The 18,260-nt window shown below is 39.4% G+C and overlaps 1 protein-coding gene across 6 annotated transcripts in view; it reads right to left on the bottom strand.

The window, feature by feature from the left end:
- The window catches only part of LOC124112939 (protein Fe65 homolog), a 126,535-nt gene that overhangs the window by 11,374 nt on the left and 96,901 nt on the right, over window positions 1–18,260 (bottom strand). For 3 of the 6 annotated variants that reach the window (XM_046473140.2, XM_046473139.2, XM_046473143.2), the window contains exons 7-16: window positions 14,509–14,633; window positions 11,977–12,181; window positions 8,963–9,090; window positions 7,380–7,385; window positions 5,487–5,716; window positions 4,938–5,045; window positions 3,431–3,546; window positions 2,701–2,774; window positions 842–950; window positions 52–117 (exon numbers count right to left, since the gene is read on the bottom strand). In XM_046473140.2, the coding sequence (XP_046329096.1) occupies window positions 52–117; window positions 842–950; window positions 2,701–2,774; window positions 3,431–3,546; window positions 4,938–5,045; window positions 5,487–5,716; window positions 7,380–7,385; window positions 8,963–9,090; window positions 11,977–12,181; window positions 14,509–14,633 (1,167 nt within the window). The remainder of the gene's footprint in view (window positions 1–51; window positions 118–841; window positions 951–2,700; window positions 2,775–3,430; window positions 3,547–4,937; window positions 5,046–5,486; window positions 5,717–7,379; window positions 7,386–8,962; window positions 9,091–11,976; window positions 12,182–14,508; window positions 14,634–18,260) is intronic. The other 3 variants (XM_046473142.2, XM_046473141.2, XM_046473144.2) reach the window with 3 other exon arrangements.

Raw genomic sequence — 18,260 nt, 5'->3', positions numbered from 1 at the left:
CCGGGTACCATATTGATAATGTCAAAGAGCAATGAGAGTTCTCTCCCTTACCTTTCCTCCCTGTGATGGCGTCTTTGGTGTCTGCGGATGTGCATCCAGACACTTCTGGTAACGGAGCTGCGAAAATAGGAGCCACATATCTTACATAGTTAACTTCATTTCATTACTGCAAATATCAGGAACCTCTGGGACAAGTTCCTGACAGTGCTAACTGACGTTATATGAGTGCCCCCCCCCCACCTCCTTCTCACCCCTGAATTCCTACTACAATGTACTACTTATACCATATTTTAAAAGCACATGTCAGAATTCACTCTACAAACTGGCAGAAAGTCGATCAAAGACGAAAACCTACAGAACACATTCCAAGATCATAAAGGGTGGGATTTGAAGAAGTTAAAGTACTTAATTTGTTTTAGAAAACGTAAAAAAATAGAAAGGAAATGTTCACATACATCATTAGTTTTTTAAAGAGTGAGTGAGTGAGTGAGTTTGGTTTTACACCACTTTTAGCAATATTCCAGCAATATCACGGCGGGGGACACCAGAAATGGGCTTCACACATTGTACCCATGTTGGGATTCAAACCCGGGTTTTCGTCGTGACGAGCAAACGCTTTAACCACTAGGCTACCCGAGTACCCAAACAATGTCATTTGCATCATGCATACAACACTGCTGAGACCTGAATACCCACTGAATAGATCCCCAAATGCTGCATATCAAAAGGGGTAGGCAGCCTCTATTACACTCACATATTTTTAGAAAGAGATAGTTTCACATGTAAAGGCCTTCAAGCAGCAGCTTGTCTTCTCACTAATCATGTTGCCCAATGATCTCACCTTGCAAGCAGCTTCAATGGTTTTACAAAGAGGGCCAGCTGAGGGCTCACAGTGGAATACATGGGCGTAGAAGTCATCCTGCGCATTGTGCATAATGAACGCACACAATCTGGTGAAACAAAGCACAAGTTAGACCATTTACTTATACAGGATATTTGTGTTTGTTTTAGGCTAAAAAATAATAATCTTGCTTCTCAGGCACCGCTGCATCATTACAAAGTCCGAAGGATGTTTTGTTTTTATTTTTATTTTTATTTAATTTTTTTTTATAAAAAAATCCTTAAATATTCCGCGTCTCGAACAAAATCCTACAAAACTTAAAAACAATGCGATCCAATATAGCGTGCAGTTACTTCCTTTACATTTGCATTGCTTTACTGCGCATCTCATGTTATGTGTCCTGGTCGTGGCGGCAATAGGAGTTTGTGTGCTTGTTTTGCTGTTTGCAAATTTGGTCAATGAAATTTACAATAAAACATCACTAGACGTGATGATGTACAAATTCATTGGTATTTGTGTGTTTTATGCCAGACATGGTTTCATACGCAGAGATTAAGATTACATGTGTATTTGTCACGTAAAATAAGCCGGAAATAGCAATCAGCTGTCAATGTTTTTGCATTGCAAAACAAAATCAAAGCTTATTGTATGCGTGCATTATGCACACACTGATAGTCCAACGGTAGCCCAACGGTAGTCAAATACTGTATTCCACTATTTTACTTATCAAAGAATATATTAATGTAGGGAGGCCCTTACCCAGGTTGATTGTACACAGCTGTTTATTTGGTTACATACTAGTTTGTACAACCGAAAAAAGGGAAAAAACTGCCCTCTGCCCACACTATATTTTCAAAATCCATTGCCTGAGAACCAATTCTTTTCTTTTTTAAGCCTTACAGAGAAACTTTATCATGCTGGTATCTCAAGCAAAGAATATTTGTTTTTATTGTACATCTTTACTGTATATACTATTTGACTATTGAGTGAGTGAGTGAGTGAGTGAGTGAGTGAGTGAGTGAGTGAGTGAGTGAGTGAGTTTGGTTTCACCTAGTATCAAAAGTTTTTTGTTGTTTGGTTTGTTTGTTGTTTAACATCACACTCGGCAATATTCCAGCTATATGACGATGGTCTGTAAATAATTGAGTCTGGACCAGACAATCCAGTGATTGACATCATGAGCATCAATCCACGTAATTGAGATGATGACATGCATCAACCAAGTCAGTGAGCCTGACCACCTGATCCGGTTAGTCGCCTCTTGCGACAAGCATATTTGCCTTTTACGGCAAGTATGGGTTGCTGAAGACCTATTCTGACCCGGATCTTCAAGGCGTCATTGCAGTCCCATGATGATAAAAAAAATAATTATGTAAGCTTCATGTGGAAGGAAAGTCCGAAGTGATGCAGGTCTTATACGTGTACCACTTTGGTGAAACCCACTAGCACGGGATATGGTGCTGACAAACCCAGAAACAGAATCAGGAAGAATCTGGGATTCTAATCCATGATTAAAGATGTCGATGACATGTGTAAGGAATGCAAGCCTTTTCAGCAAATCCGACTAAGAATCAGATGGTTAATTCCTGGGCTTTAGTGACTTTAGCACTACGACTGTTGTACCGGTAAGTTTATGTGTATGTGTGGACTTAGCTTAGCGCTGAGATCGATTCGGCGAATGGTGTCCTCAATAAGTAATTGCATGTTTCAGACACTGCTCTTCTAATGTCTTATCTGTCAAAAATCTTAAAGCAGCATTATACGTAGCTCTGTAGCCTTGTTCATTAAAAGTGGCAAGAATGAGATTAAAACAGCAAATCAATACAAAAAGTGTCAGGATTGTACCAAGAGTCACTCACTTGACGTTGTTCATAGCAATACCCATGAAGGATAGGAAGCGGACACGACATTCATCAATCTTATTCTCGGGTCTCTGAAAACAAAATGTTTCTCTTGTTAACATACAACATATGATCATATCATCACCAACAACACTCATTATCACAGGGTTTTACACAACTCGGGGTTCAGAGAGCCCAGCAAATAATTTCAGGGGTCCTTACAGGAAATATAACAGTCCTGAGCACCGTTCCACAAAGCGATCTTAGCGCTACGACTAGCGTAAGCCAGTGTTAAAGTATGGGAGTTACGATCACCTTAGCGCTAAGATGGCTTTGTGGAACGGGGCCCTGCAAAGTAATGAAATGTTGTTGTATGATAACTTGAATTACAAGACCTTTAAATTACTTGTCTTGGTTCAATAAATATTATTGTGCTTCCCTTGGGAAGCAATTTTCTTTTTTTCTGCGTCCATTCTATACATTTGTGCATGCTGGACGCACAATCTCATCCACAACCTGTACATGCATACAACACTAGTGATATTGCAAAAGGGCTGAAGTATGTCATCTGTGAAACAGACACAGGGGTTTGCATATGATGTCAAGGTAACCATGGAAACACATTTTTCACACATAAAGGAAGATGTCATTTTCTAGCCACTATCAGATTCTTAAAAATAATTCTTAAAATAATTTATTTGGTAAGTATAAATGTGAAGACTGCAGTCAGTCCAACTTTTGTACATACCCCATGTTCCGAGATGGTGAGTGTTGAGGGTGCTATAGCAACATTGACAAACAGCCATCGCTCAGGGGGCACCTTGCGGTAAGCTCGCTCTATCGCTTCATTCAAGGTGTCCATACCTGCAAAATTAGGAACATTTTTTAGTTTCCCCTTTGTGTTACGCAAGCACGCAATAGATACATGTAAGTATACATTTCAAGTCAGTAACCATGCTACTGTATTTTCAATGTTATCCAGATACTATGATACATCAATTTACGATTAATGCTGAAAATGCCACATAATGAACAAAATATTTATCAATGTCTGGATTCTTATATGATGTGTATAACCAGTACCTTATAGAAAAGTGAATCATAACAATATTAATAATAATAATATATCTGAGATACCATTGGGGACATTGCTGTGTGCTATGTTTGTTGTTTTACACCACACAGCAATATTCCAGCTCTGTGACGACACCTGTATATAGTCTAGTCCACACCAGACATAACATGGCCAGTAATTGATGTAATGAGCAATGTCCCATGCCATCAGGGTACGAATACATGGAAACCAAATCACTAAATGTGTCCACCTCATCCTCTTCGTCCCTTCGTACAACAAGCATAGGTTTGCTTGTTGCTTGATGCAGCCTTCAGCAGTATTACAGCTATATGGCGGCGGTCTGTAAATTATCAAGTCTGGACCAGACAATCCCATGCTTGACACCATGAGCATTGATCTACACAAGTGGGATAAGATGACATCAAGTTAAAGAGCCTGACCACCCAATCTCGTTATTCGCCTCTTACGACAAGCATGGGTTGCTGAAGACCATTCCAAACTGATAACAAGCATACATAGCTGGGAACACATATTCTAACAAGGAATCCCCACCAGAGATTTGCAAAGCCTCAGCCTCATATTTGCTTGTCCAAGCCTACACACTCAATGGTCAAAAAGGGTTTGGTTTGGTTTGTTGTTTAACACTGCACTCAGCAATATTCCAGCTATATGACGGCGGTCTGTAAATAATCGAGTCTGGAGCAGACAATCCAGTGATTAATATCATGAGCATTGATCCACGCAATTGGGATTGATGACATGCATCAACCAAGTCAGTGAGCCTGACCACCCGATCCCGTTAGTCGCCTTTTACGACAAGCATAGTCACCTTTTACGGCAAGCATGGGTTGCTGAAGACCTATTCTACCCGGGAATCTTCACGGGTCGGTCAAAAAGGGATTGTCTTTAACTTCTGGGTGTATGTACATTCCGGGTGACAATTACGTGAAGATTCAGCTAAATGTGCCTTTTGTTTACAGAGATGTCTACAAAGGCAGCCATTTTGAAATTTGAAACAGAATAATTTAATCAAAACTGAAAGTATCATCCATGGAAAATTTCAGGACAGAAGGATGGACAATGGGCTCCAGACAAGTACAACATCTCAGCTGATCTCTGTTGAGCTAACAATCATGATATTGAAAGAAGAAAAAAGATGGTAGGATTCTATCAAACTAACGTCTCGTAGAATCCGTGGTACCTGTGGCTCTGCCAACCTCCATCTGGCCAAGGTAGTGGCACCGGATGTTCTTTTTGGGTTCCTCCATCGGGGTGGGGAACGATGCATCTGCAACAATGGATGGTCAAACTGTCAGGCAAAGGATCAGAAGTATTTCTGAGAATAAACAATTCATTCCCCATTTGTTTCCTGTCTATAATATATACCTCAACAGATGGATGACAAAGTTGAATGTGAAACTGCTTGAAAATGTTAACACTTTTCTGATTGGTTCATAAAACTGAATCGAACAAAAGAAAGTCCAATCAAAATGTAAGAATGTTATGAAAATGTCCCAGTGCAATTTGTCTTGGAGAAAGTCACTGAATCAATACCTGTTTACAAAAGGGATTCTTTCCAAAATTGGTAATGGAACAAAAGAATATTGTCAATATTGACAAATTCAGAATCAATTACACCAAATAGCTATTGTCAGCAATCACAATATCACCTAAAGTGACAAACAGTTGGTGGTTATGTCAAAAAACAGGATTCTAGGCAAACCCCTACTGGAATAAAGACTCTGGAAGGACAGCTTCTGTCCATTTGGCTGGTTGGTCTTCTCCAAGTTGGGCAGGTCTGTGGGCCTGCTGAGTCTCTGCATAGCTGTCCTCTCCACCATGATCTTCTTGCAGATGTCCCGCAGCGTGTTGGCGATCTGCCGCGCTGGGGTGTCGCAGCGGAACACGTGGCACATGTGGCGGCGGCTCATCTTATCCCGCGCAACATACGCAAAATCTCTAGAAATCCAAAACAGTAGAACATTAAAACAACTGAAAGAAGGATATTGAAAAAACCCAAAGTGTTACAGTTTTATTTAATCTGTTTCTGATTTGTATTTACGTGCAATCAAAATTTACAGTCAGAAAAGTCAGGGAGATGGAATAAAAAGATACTCTGTCCTAGAGTATATATAAAATTCATAACAACTGATAATAATCAATATCTAACAAATACCACAGCAAACTGTCATCAGGCTAGGAGCACACAAACCAGTGGTCGACAGAATGAGCACTACTGGACAGTAATCTACTTGATCGTGCCAGTAGAGATGGTTCTTCCCAGTGGTCAACCATGCATATTGTTTCCATCACCAGGTAACAGAATGGTCACTAAATGTATCATGAGCCACCTGCCATGACAATGTCATACTTGATTAGTCAGGTCATAGCCAATAGATGGTCTTCCTTGCTGGTCAGAGACAGAGATTGACCACTGATCCACACATAGTAGAAGAATGGCAGCCAGATTACCACGGTCATGTCCCGAAGGATGTCTTCTCTGGTGGTCATCTATCAATGTTCAATGCAAGCTCAGCAGCAAGATAAACTGAGCATTGGTCCAATGGACAATGACATATATCATCAGTCAGGTCATAGCTGGGAGATGGTCAGCCCTGGGGCTCAGCTGCTAGAGTGCCCATAAACTGAGCATCGTTCCACATACCTGGACAATGACATACACGATCAACCAAATAATCATTAAGAAATGATCTTCCCTGGTTGACACCAATCCAGTAACAGTCCATCAACTCAGCATCTTCATCTGCTCCTTATCATAATCATGATAATAAACAGTTGAATTTATCTGCAGGGATAAATCAAATCGGACTGGTCGTTTTATCCCAAAATCTAGCTAGCTGACAAAACCACAAGTCAAACATGAGCTCGGATTGTTGAACATCGCCAATGTTGCCTACCCCTGATCTGCTCTATGATAGGGAGCGAGTGAGTATAGTTTTAAGTCAGTTTTAGCAATATTCCAGTGAACACCAGAAATGGGCTTCACGTATTGTACCAATGTTGGGAATCGAACTTGGGCCTTTGGTGTGATGAGCGAACGCTTTAACCACTAGGCTACACCACTGCCTGCTGCTCCATAATAACAAATAGCACATCCTTGAGCTGCACATGAATGAAGTGAGAGGGTACCAAAGCAGATGTCTGTGTGTGATGGATACATAAACACATGAAGGAAGGTACTCAAACAGAATGTAAAGAAACACTCAACGGATACATAATCTTCACCTTCAAATCATATTTTCCACCTTGACACCAAATAATATGAATTGAATGACACTGTATGAAGACAGTAACAAAAAATCAATAAATCTAATCCAATTCTTTAAACTTTTTTCAGTAAAATGACTTTTATTATAATGACAAATATTGTTTCCCAAATGAATAACTTTAACAACGTCTGAATTCTTGTCATAAAGACAAATTTCATCAAACACAAAATTCAGATTAACAGATTAAACTGAATATATGTAGATTTCATTTACAGCGAGAATAATACAATTAGTCAAATAACATATTTCATCAGAAAATAAATGAACGCAGACAGAAAGACTGACAGGCCAGACTGAAGAACTACGCAAACATGGAGTACATCAAGAGTTACCTTTCCCTGATAGATGAGGGAGAAAGGAGACAAAAGAGATGTTAGAGACCCAAGAAAAACAAAATCTATAATCTTTCAAATTTCTTATCAATTAAAAGAGTTTTAATCTACATACAAAACGAGCGATAGATTAATACAAAATTAATTTCACATTCCAAATTAATCCATAAGTAAATAAATATTCAAACATAATTTCCAAGTCATAATGCATTGATGTTTGATTAAATTTAATGCCTGTTGATTGTAGGATCTGTCGGGGAGAAATACTGTTTACCAGAAAACTAATGTTTAGATGGCGAGAGCAATGGTAACAGAGGCTCTACTGAAGTTGACTCACTTTCCAGTATTGGAGATCTGACAAATATTCTAAAAGCAACAAGAAATATAAATCCTGTTCCAAGAATAAGGGACGTAACAACATAGTGATTTTTTAAGCGCTTAGTATTGTGATACACCCAAATGATACATACTACTCAATGGAAGTTAAAGAACACCAGATTTTTTCATACAGTAGTCTGACATCACCAGACCTCTTTTGAGTAGTATATCTCATGGGTTCATTTAATTCTACACTGATGCCTTATTTCCGAATAAACTGATATTATGAAAGCAATGGCAATTACAAATGATTTACAATGATAATGATTTCTATTGACTTGTTACTGTGATTGGACTGATTTCAGGTACAACTATATCATAACAACATGACTCAAGTTGAGGTGAAATGGGGTTTAACGTCGCGTCCAAGATTATTGCACTTATATAGCGACGTGCGTGTACAGGGGTGTGTGTTTGGCTGCTTGTACTAGTCTGGACAGATGCCGATTTATAGTGCTAGCCCACTGAGATACCATGCTGCAGTTTAACATGAATACCCCACCTAGACACAGTATACTGACTCCAAGCTGACCATGAGTCCTTGTTTTAGCCCCTAAATGCCGAGCGCCAGACAAGGTAACAACAAGTACGATCTTTTAACATCTTTTGGTTTGATGTGGCCGGGGATCAAACCCCGGACCTTCAGCTCTCTGGGCAGATGCTCTACCACTAGACCGCTGAGGCAGTCCAATATGACTCAAACCAATGATATGAATATCATAAACAAATGCTTGCCAAAACTGAGCGTTTTAGACAATCAATATCAAGGAATCAGGGCATGGACATTGATTGACCCAGGCCACTTGTCAATACAACAGCATAACATACTGCCTTATCTGAGTAGCCATTATGACAAAAATTATGATCAATAACAAAAATAAGATTCAAACAAAAGGCGTGAGCCACTAATCTCTAATATGGCCCCACTCTAATTGAATTGCTCAGATAGGGGTAATTTCAAAATAAAATAAAAATTCTTGTCGCTTCTTGGCAAATTGACCATGTCAAATGTTAGAATATTTTCTGCTGTGGTTCACCAACCAACCCTTGGATAATCAATATGCCATCTCAACAATTCTGTATCACCATACTTCCTTTATAAATTGGCATAACATATGAAGAGAGTATGCGACTATGTTGCTACATCCCTATAAGGAACAGGTGCTTTGTTGTGATGTTGGTGGGAGACTGATCCCGAGGCTTACCTCCCATTATCCCGCCCGACCCCCCACACTCGGATGGAGTGGATAGGCTGACAGTTGAGGAGGCTGAAGTCCTGGGTGTCCAATAGGCGTAGGCTGGTGCTGTCCAAGTCCATGAACAGGTCTTTGCCCTGAAACATACACCATTAGTCCTGAAACATACACCATTAGTCCTGAAACATACACCATTAGTCCTGAAACATACACCATTAGTCCTGAAACATACACCATTAGTCCTGAAACATGCATTATTTGCCGTAACATATATATGTCATAACCCCTTAAATATTCCTTTGCATGTAAAACATTCTGAAAAATCACAAGCCCTTGAATATACAAATATAATATACCTATGTGATAAATGGCAAAGAAATGAATGATGAAGTGTGGTTTATTTCAGGATAAAACATCTGTGAATCTGCTACAGATCTAAATCCTGCCACAGAGTTAGAAACAAGCGAAGAAACAGGAGGAGTTTTACAAACATCAAAGAAACATATTATTTTGTGTTTGTTCTTAAAATGTTGGACATGATTAGATCATGGTTTTCCGAGCTGGCAGGTTGGCTTAAAGTTGTCCAGTGTAAAATCTTGGAACTGAGAAAATTTGTAAATCTGTCAAAATTGTTTGAAATCTGAGGGTCTTTTCAATGCATTAAAATCTTCTGCTGTCATGCAAAGTTATTATCACCTCCATTTTATCAATAATGTCTTTATAAAATGAACACACAAAAAAAACATTTTTGATTCTAAAATTCTTTGAGCGTTAGAAATATCAAAAGTTATCTGCACACACCATCATGAAAGTACATCATAATTACTGAAAACATAAATAATCCCCAAGGCAAAGAGAAATCGATGCCAAAATGTTTAAATGTCATTCTGCGTTTTAAGACTATAATAAAGCAATGGAGTGATAAGGGATTGTTCTACAGCCAGGATTGTATCACCCACCAGTGATGATCAATAGTGTTGTCAAACCATCAAAATAACATCATTTCATCAAATTTACGATGTGATAATTTATTTCTCACAATTTTCTGATGATAAATAATGCCATGTTAGTGCAGGAGTCTGACCAGCGATAGTACCAGTGCTATACATCAAACAAAGGGGGGAAAGATACTGACATTCTGCTTTTCTGTTTGTGAATTTCCAGTTAAATGAAAGTGTTACACTGAGCATAAGATCACCAGGCCAGCATAAGATCACCAGGCCTAACAGTCATACAGCATGGGGTAAAACTGCCTCCAGAGGGCACAGACCAATCATTGTTCGTATGAAGGAAATAACATAGAAAAAAATTGATGTTCCTTGAGAATTTTTTTAAAAGTACTGATACAACTCTTGTGGAAGAATATTGTTGATTTTAATGAAGTAAGTGAGCGAGTTTCAGTGAGTGAGTTGGGTTTAACGCCGCTTTTACCATTATTCCGGTTATATCACGGCGTGTCAGCTTAATGTGGGAGGAAAGCCTGAAGTGATGCAGGTCTCAAACGTTTACCACTTCATTTAAACCCACGAACACGGGTATGGTGCTGACAAACCTAGAAACATAATCGGGGCGAACCGGGATTTGAACCCACAATCATAGGTTTCTGGCATGCCCAAGGGACGCAACTCTGCACAGCGAATCACGGCGCCTTGGATGACTGGGCCACCCGTGCCCCCTGAGAGAGTGTCAGCTTAATGTGGAAGGAAAGCAAAATAGTGATGCAAATCTCAGAGTTTACCACATTGGTGAAAGCAATGAACAAGGGTATGGCGCTGACAAACCTAGATATGAATCTCGTGAACTCAGTTTCAAACCCATGATAATAGGTTTGTGGTGTGCCCAAGGGATGCTCAGTGCATTGTGGTTCGTTAGACAAATGTCACACCTGCCCCCAGATTTTTGTAAAATATGAAATTTATTTTGGTCCTGAACTGTTAACAAGGCTTCCATTGGGTCAAACTGTACTGCCCTGTTGGCCATGTTAACTGTCAATGCCTATATATTACATGTATGCAACTTAACCTGAAACTTGTAGGACCCCGAAGAGTGAAAAAAAACCATGAACACTTTTAACATTAGACAAACTGACTTGGACTAGTGGCCAAAATGACATCATGCACCCTTGATCAAGGGTCTGTCTTTTACAGTGACTTAAGCTTGCTAGTTTAATCTTCCATAAACTTATTTGACCTTCTGAATGACAATAATTTCTGGGATAGTTTAGTTTTTAGCTTTTAGCTTTAAAATCATATGCTTGTACTTGTGATTCCAATCACTTCATTTTTTTATATGGCTGTTAAAAGATAAAATTATTCACTTTTCCATTGAATCAAAAATTTAAGTGCTGAATCTAGTGAACATTTTTGACTGCTTGCCTAAATTGTTTCAATTGCTTGGTTTGTTGTTTAATGCCGCACTCAGCAATATTCCAGCTATGTGACGGCGGTCTGTAAAATAATCGAGTCTGGACCAGACAATCCAGTGATTAATATCATGAGCATCGATCCACGCTATTTGGATCAATGATGTGCGCCAACCAAGTCAGCGAGCCTGACCACCCGATACCATTAGTCATCTCTTACGATAAGCACTGTCACCTTTTAAGGCAAGCATGGGTTTCTGAAGACCTGTTCTACCCCGGATCTTCACAGGTCTAGGGTTTCAAAGCTTTCCTCTTTATTTCTAAAGCTGCAACATTTTTATAAAGTGGATTTTCCAATGTTTGGTTCCAAACAGTAACATAACAACTACATGGAAGAACTCTCTCTTAAAAAAAAAAGTAGGTAATGCAATGCTTGGCGCAACTCCCATAGAACAACACTATCATTCCATCGTCAAAAACATATTTATTCTTTCTGGATGATTCATCTTCAAACTGTTTGTATCAGTTGCAAGTATGATAAGTTTATAATGGATGAATCCTTATCACATTAGTCACTTCAGGGTTGATGAATGTAAATGTTGTGCTCTGGGAATCAGCGAAATATTTCATTTTTGGTGTCAGGTTTCTAAATTACACTCACATCTCCCCATCTTCCAACAACATCGTTAATATCGTTTCTCCCGAGGGAGAGATCAACAATACATTTGTTGACAGCCTTGCTGCTTCTTTCTGGAGTCAGGTCTTCTTCTGCAATTCCCACCCAACCTAATGACCTCACCGCAAATCGGATCGGTTTCTCTTCGAGTTCATCAGGCAGACCTTCTTTCCTCTCCAGAGGGGAGCACCTGTCAAAACATTAATCAATATCCTAATTGACACGACCAGACACAGTAATTAGAAATAAATGGGAGATATCCCCGACCCAACTCATTTGCATACTCGTATTTGGTGTCGGAGTCAACTCTCTAACACGAGAGGTAGAATAAAAATCGGATTTCATTTATAAAGTATTGAGCGTTGACCATTCTCGGAACTGTCATGGACTGCAAATGCTCCTTGAAGGAAATGAAAGATCCTTATCAAATTAAGATGTCGCTTTTTTCCCTGTGACTTAAAAAACAGATTCCTGAAAGGCATTCTGATAAGGGCACTGTTGGTCGTTTCATTGGGGGATCTTCGATCAAGGAAGCCAAGACCTTCAAGTGTTGTATTCCTGTCAGTCATGGACTTTCCTCCATTGAGACTCCTTATTGCCCACAATTTGAACCTGTCCAAAATACTTTAGTTTTTCTTGGATTGAGTGCATAAAAACTTCAAGTCTGGATTAGGCTTTCAAATTTGGGATTTTGAGAACAAATCCCCCAGGAAGACATGTGGGGCACATATTCTTCATTCTTTACTGCAGTTTCATCGACAAAGGTCTCTGTCACGCTCGGGACAGGAACCATTTCTTTGGTTTCTTGAGTAGAATATATGTTAGTCGAGTCGTAAATCCAGAAGATGAACTTTATTATTTATTCTGAATTTACACGGGTGGAAAGCCCAACATAATGTTTCTTCAGTTAGATCTAATGTGCTGCTTGACAACTACAGCAGCTGTTTGCAGAGCTGTGCTAACAAAGGCTCAAAACATATCAGCAAATGGGCAAAGTTGGGACACACACTCGTATCTTTCTGACACTTCATGTTTAACTTGGTATTATTAACTTAGAAAGTCAAACAAGTTCACATATACATGTACCTATAACCATGTGACAGTACTTGGAGGAGTAAATGGAGGGCTTTATGCCATCACTGAGTGCGATGTGTAATTTTGACATGGAGCATACAGATCAGAGTCCTGTGGCGTGAGTTTTCATCCATGCAACTGCATGGGGTATGATCTTACAGTCAGCAGTCCACGAACACCACCGATCCATGCAGGATAGTATCTCAATCTTCAAATCAGGGGTCCGAAAACCGTCATATGCGCCGGACATGTCCGATTGGGAATCTCAAATGTCCGTTTTAAAATATTGCTTACCGGACATTTTAAAAAGTATTGTCCGGACATTCTTAAATTTTGACCGGACATGATCAACAGTTAGGACTGAGCAGTTTCTGTCTGCAGTTGGAACACAATGAAGATTAACTACACTGACAAGCTTTGTTTGTTTTGATTGCTGTAAATACATCGTACCTACATGATAGTCCAATCGGTCAATCACTGTAATAGGCAATAAACTGAGTTGACACTGATTAATCGAGGATTAATTACTGAGAACATCTTGTTAATTTGAGTGAAAGGTGTTTACAACTGTACATTAATACCTTGCATCATCGATGTACCTCATTATCCTCACAATGCTACGATACGAAACCTCAGACAAGAAGCGAAAGCGTGACGACAGCCAGTCGACCGGATCTGCCAAACCCTCAAAGTCTGGACGATCATTTTGTAAGTCGTGGCTAACGACTTTCACTTGGTTGACATACAATGAGGATTTGCAGATTTTATTGTTTTCAGTAGCTAGTCGTATATTGAATCTTGATTGACCGCCATTTTGCTTTCTCGGACGATCGATATCCAATTTTTTTATGGTCAATAATTAAGTACAGATGAAAAAAGTATTCAAATAACTATTGCTATCAACGATATTTTAGTATTTGTGATTAAATTATCTGTCTTGTTTTTAAAAAAATCTTTAGTTTAAAAAAAACCTTTTCCCATGAGGTCACGTGATAACCAAATATGGGATAATAGTCTCGATCCAAATGTTACAACGCGTACACTTGAGCAGACTCATGAATATAACTCATGAATATTAATTAGACCATTCACTACGTTAACAGATCGTTATTATAACAGAAACAAACGGATGTTTTCCATGTAAATCTAAAATAATATTATTTGTTATTAATTGTCCGGTGAATTAAACAATTTAAATTGAAACAATTCATAATTCATCATATTATGAATACGTAAACTTGTAATGTGTGTGAAAAGTTGTACTAAAATACGCTATTTGAAGGGGGCGTGGCCTAAATGCAAATGTCCGATTGGGATTTTAAATTTTCCGGACCCCTGCTTCAAATACTTGATCTTTTGACCAGCAAGAGTATTTGGACGAATTCTACACTTAACAATGCCATGGTCATGTTAGGGCCAATGTAGCAACATAGCTGTACTCACAGAGACTGCAGGGACTTGGCGGCGTACTGCAAGGCGTGGCCCTCAAACTCCTGCAGGTGCTCCTCAGTGTTGGAGGTGATGCTGGTAGGGGTGGAGGGGATGGAGCTGCTGGTTCCCAGAGTGCTCTGAAACAGAACCACCGCGTGACTCCAAGTGTATGTGACTTGTGATGTGTGACTTGATGTGAGTGTATGTGAGGATGTGTGACTTGATGTGAGTGTATGTGAGTATGTGATGATGTGTGACTTGATGTGAGTGTATGTGAGTATGTGATGATGTGTGACTTGATGTGAGTGTATGTTTGTTTGTTTATTTATTGTTTAACGCCACACTCAGCAATATTCCAGCTATATGACGGCAGTCTGTGAATAATCGTGTCTGGACCAGACACTAAGTGATCGACATCATAAGCATCAGTCAACACCATTGGGATACTATGACATGCATCAATCAAGTCAGCGAGCCTGACCTCCCAATCCCGTTAGTCGCTTCTTCCGACAAGCATAGTCGCCTGTTACGACAAGTATGGGTCTATGTGAGTGTATGTGAGTGTATGTGAGTGTATGTGAGTGCATAAAGGGGTTGGAGCTGCTTGTTTCCAGAGTGCTCTGAAACAGAACTCCCATGGTAACCGAGGGTGTTTTAAACTCGATGTGAGCGTATGTGAGTTTATGTGACTCCGTGTGAGCGTATGTGAGTTTATGTGACTCCGTGTGAGCGTATGTGAATTAATGTGACCCCGTGTGAGTGTATGTGAGTTTATGTGACTCTGTGTGAGTGTATGTGAGTTTATGTGACTGTGTGAGTGTATGTGAGTTAATGTGACCCCGTGTGAGTGTATGTGAGTTTATGTGACTCTGTGTGAGTGTATGTGAGTTTATGTGACTGTGTGAGTGTATGTGAGTTAATGTGACTGTGTGAGGATATGTGAGATTATGTTACTGTGAGTTTATGTGACTCCGTGTGAGTGTGCGAGTGTATGTGAGCGTATGTGAGTTTGTGTGACTGTGTGAGTGTATGTGACTGCGTTAGTTTATGGGACTCTGTGTGAGTGTGTGTGAGCGTGTGTGAGTTTATGTAACTGTGAGTTTGTGTGACTGTGTGAGTGTATGTGAGTTTATGTGACTGTGTTAGTTTATGTGACTGTGCGAGTGTGTGTGAGTGTATGTGAGTGTATGTGACTGCGTGAGTTTATGTGACTGCATGAGTTTATGTGACTGCGTTAGTTTATGTGACTGTGCGAGTGTGTGTGAGTGTATGTGACTGCGTGAGGTTATGTGACTCTGTGTGAGTGTATGTGACTGTGTGAGTGTGTGTGAGTGTATGTGAGTTTATGTGACTGCGTTAGTTTATGTGACTGTGCGAGTGTGTGTGAGTGTATGTGAGTGTATGAACATGGGAATGGTTTGGCAGTTATACATCAAAGTGACAGTGGTATCAACAATCAAAGACCCTGAAAGACACACACAGGCAGCATCTGTTTCTCAGCCTTCCCTTCCATACATTAATGAAAACATCTTCACCATGGACAGGGTTCTCGGTTCAAACAATTCAGTACCCAAGTCTTAACCACCTTTTCTTATTCAGAAAACCTGAAATTACTCCATTCATACCTCAAACTCATTTTTTAATAATTACAAAAAGTCACAACTCCATCATCTTAAACAAAATTATAACAGCACCAATATAACCATAGACTATGCAGTTCAATCATGATTACTGTAGTTGTCCATTATTTAATGAATATTGATGATGATTCTCTTGAGGAAATGATCTACGAAAATTCCTTCGTAGCAGCTACTCCCATAGCATATTTATATATTGCTTTGAAGTTGATCTTCTAAAAACTGACAGTATCCTGGTTGAAGACCATGGATGTAATAGATTCATATTTCTGAAACTGTGAACTCCAAACTGAAAGCGCCTCAGACAACAAATTGCATATTGAAAATATTCCCCAAACAATGATTGATACACCTAGTGGACAAAATATTTCAGCAGAAAATATGAGATATAACTACCTCTGGAGCCAAAAAGTCTGAGAGAAGGCTGTTTTGGCAAGAAATATCTATTTGAGGCTATTTCAGGTGCAACCCTAACAAGGCCATTTCAATAATCTGACAGACTTCAATAAAAAACTCTTTTGTTCTGGACAGCACGGAAAAGGAAATGTTTCAAATTCAGAAAAATATGGCCTTTTTTCCCCCATTGAGAACAAACATTCAATTATTCTCTGCATCTGCGTACACACTGACAGGCTTAGCCGTTAATCTTCTATGTCTATGCACCATCATTTCCTCGTTTGCCGTATGTCAACTCTAGCAAAAGATCCTTTAAATTTTGATTTTGCTCGGACAAATTGCGGCAATATTCAGGCTGGGTAGGAGTCAGTGTGTCAGATGCTAGTTATAACGAAGGGTGATTACTGGAGAAGGTTGGACGCATTGAATGATTAGCGTGGCACTGAGAGGGTGCAGGCATTGATGTTTGAGCTTCATGGTTAGAATACAGGCCATGAGATTACTAGGGGAGAATTGATTCTGCTCAACAGCTTTTTATCTTGGCCAACATAACCTTGTCTGGTGATGAGGCCAGTTTTGGGGCCTGTCACTGCCATTGAGGCTGTGTTGGGATGGCAGAGGCAATGTGCATGTATAGAGAGGACTACCGTCAATGCTGAAGGTGTTAACACAACAAAGCCTTTGAGATATGGCTACATGGAATGTGTGTTTAATGGTGATGGTGTTGATGTCAGTGTTTGGAGTGGCAGTGGGAGGTGGAGAGAAAAGAGAGAGTGGTGAAAATGAGGGGAAAATAAAGTAGGAAGAGGGAAGAGAAAAAGAGGGAGAAAGAGGGAGAACACAGATATGGAACACTGACATTCAAGTTCTTTTCCAGGTTTTGCAAGGCTTTCAGCTGTCATATTCATGGCTTTTCTAGTTGGGTTATTAGCTTTGTTTGTGAATATTTGTTTTTACATCCAGCACACTACGTATTAGTTGTAAGACCTATTAATGCAGTACGGACCTCACAGATTTTCCAACAAGATCTATCAACAAGATCTATCAACAAATAATATAATTATAATATAAATTCATGTCATGAATTCTTCATAATCTTTGGCACAAATCTATCACTGTGATAAATCACGCTTAAACATCCTTGCTACATAACTATTATTAAAAACAATTATTTGTCATTTTGAACAAATTACAAATTCAAGGTGTTTTTCAAGGCTTTCCAAGGTTGACACCTGAAATCAAGGCTTTTACAAAGGGACCTTCAAATTCAAGGCCTTTTCAAGCCTGTATGAACCTTAAGAGAGGGGTTGGGGTTGGGGGGTGGGGATGGAAAGAGATAGGGAAATTAAGGAGAGAACTCCACATAACATAGGAATAGGAACAGAACATTCTTAGGCATCACTCTTTTTCAAAAGCATGATAAAAAGGTACTGAGAGAAAAATTAGGGAATGAACCATTTATTAATAACTTTATCAATCCAACACACAAGGGTTAACCCACTCTGCAACAATGTCCACACCAGAACGATGCCAATACAGCTAAAGGGTATTCTTCTCCTACATTTCCAATCTAAAATCACTGACATGCACACTGACAGGACTTAGACCGAAAATCCAACCTTGATTACAAAAGAAAGAGCAAAATCAAGATTGAAACCTAAAAACAAATATGGTATCAGGAATCAAATTTCCAGATTTATTTATTTTTTGTTCAGACAATATAGTACCCTC

Source organism: Haliotis rufescens, unplaced genomic scaffold (assembly GCF_023055435.1).
Source record: "Haliotis rufescens isolate VD_foot unplaced genomic scaffold, xgHalRufe1.0.p SCAF_7, whole genome shotgun sequence".
NCBI classification, from domain to species: Eukaryota; Metazoa; Mollusca; class Gastropoda; order Lepetellida; family Haliotidae; genus Haliotis; species Haliotis rufescens.
This window is presented reverse-complemented; position numbering and strand designations above follow the sequence as displayed.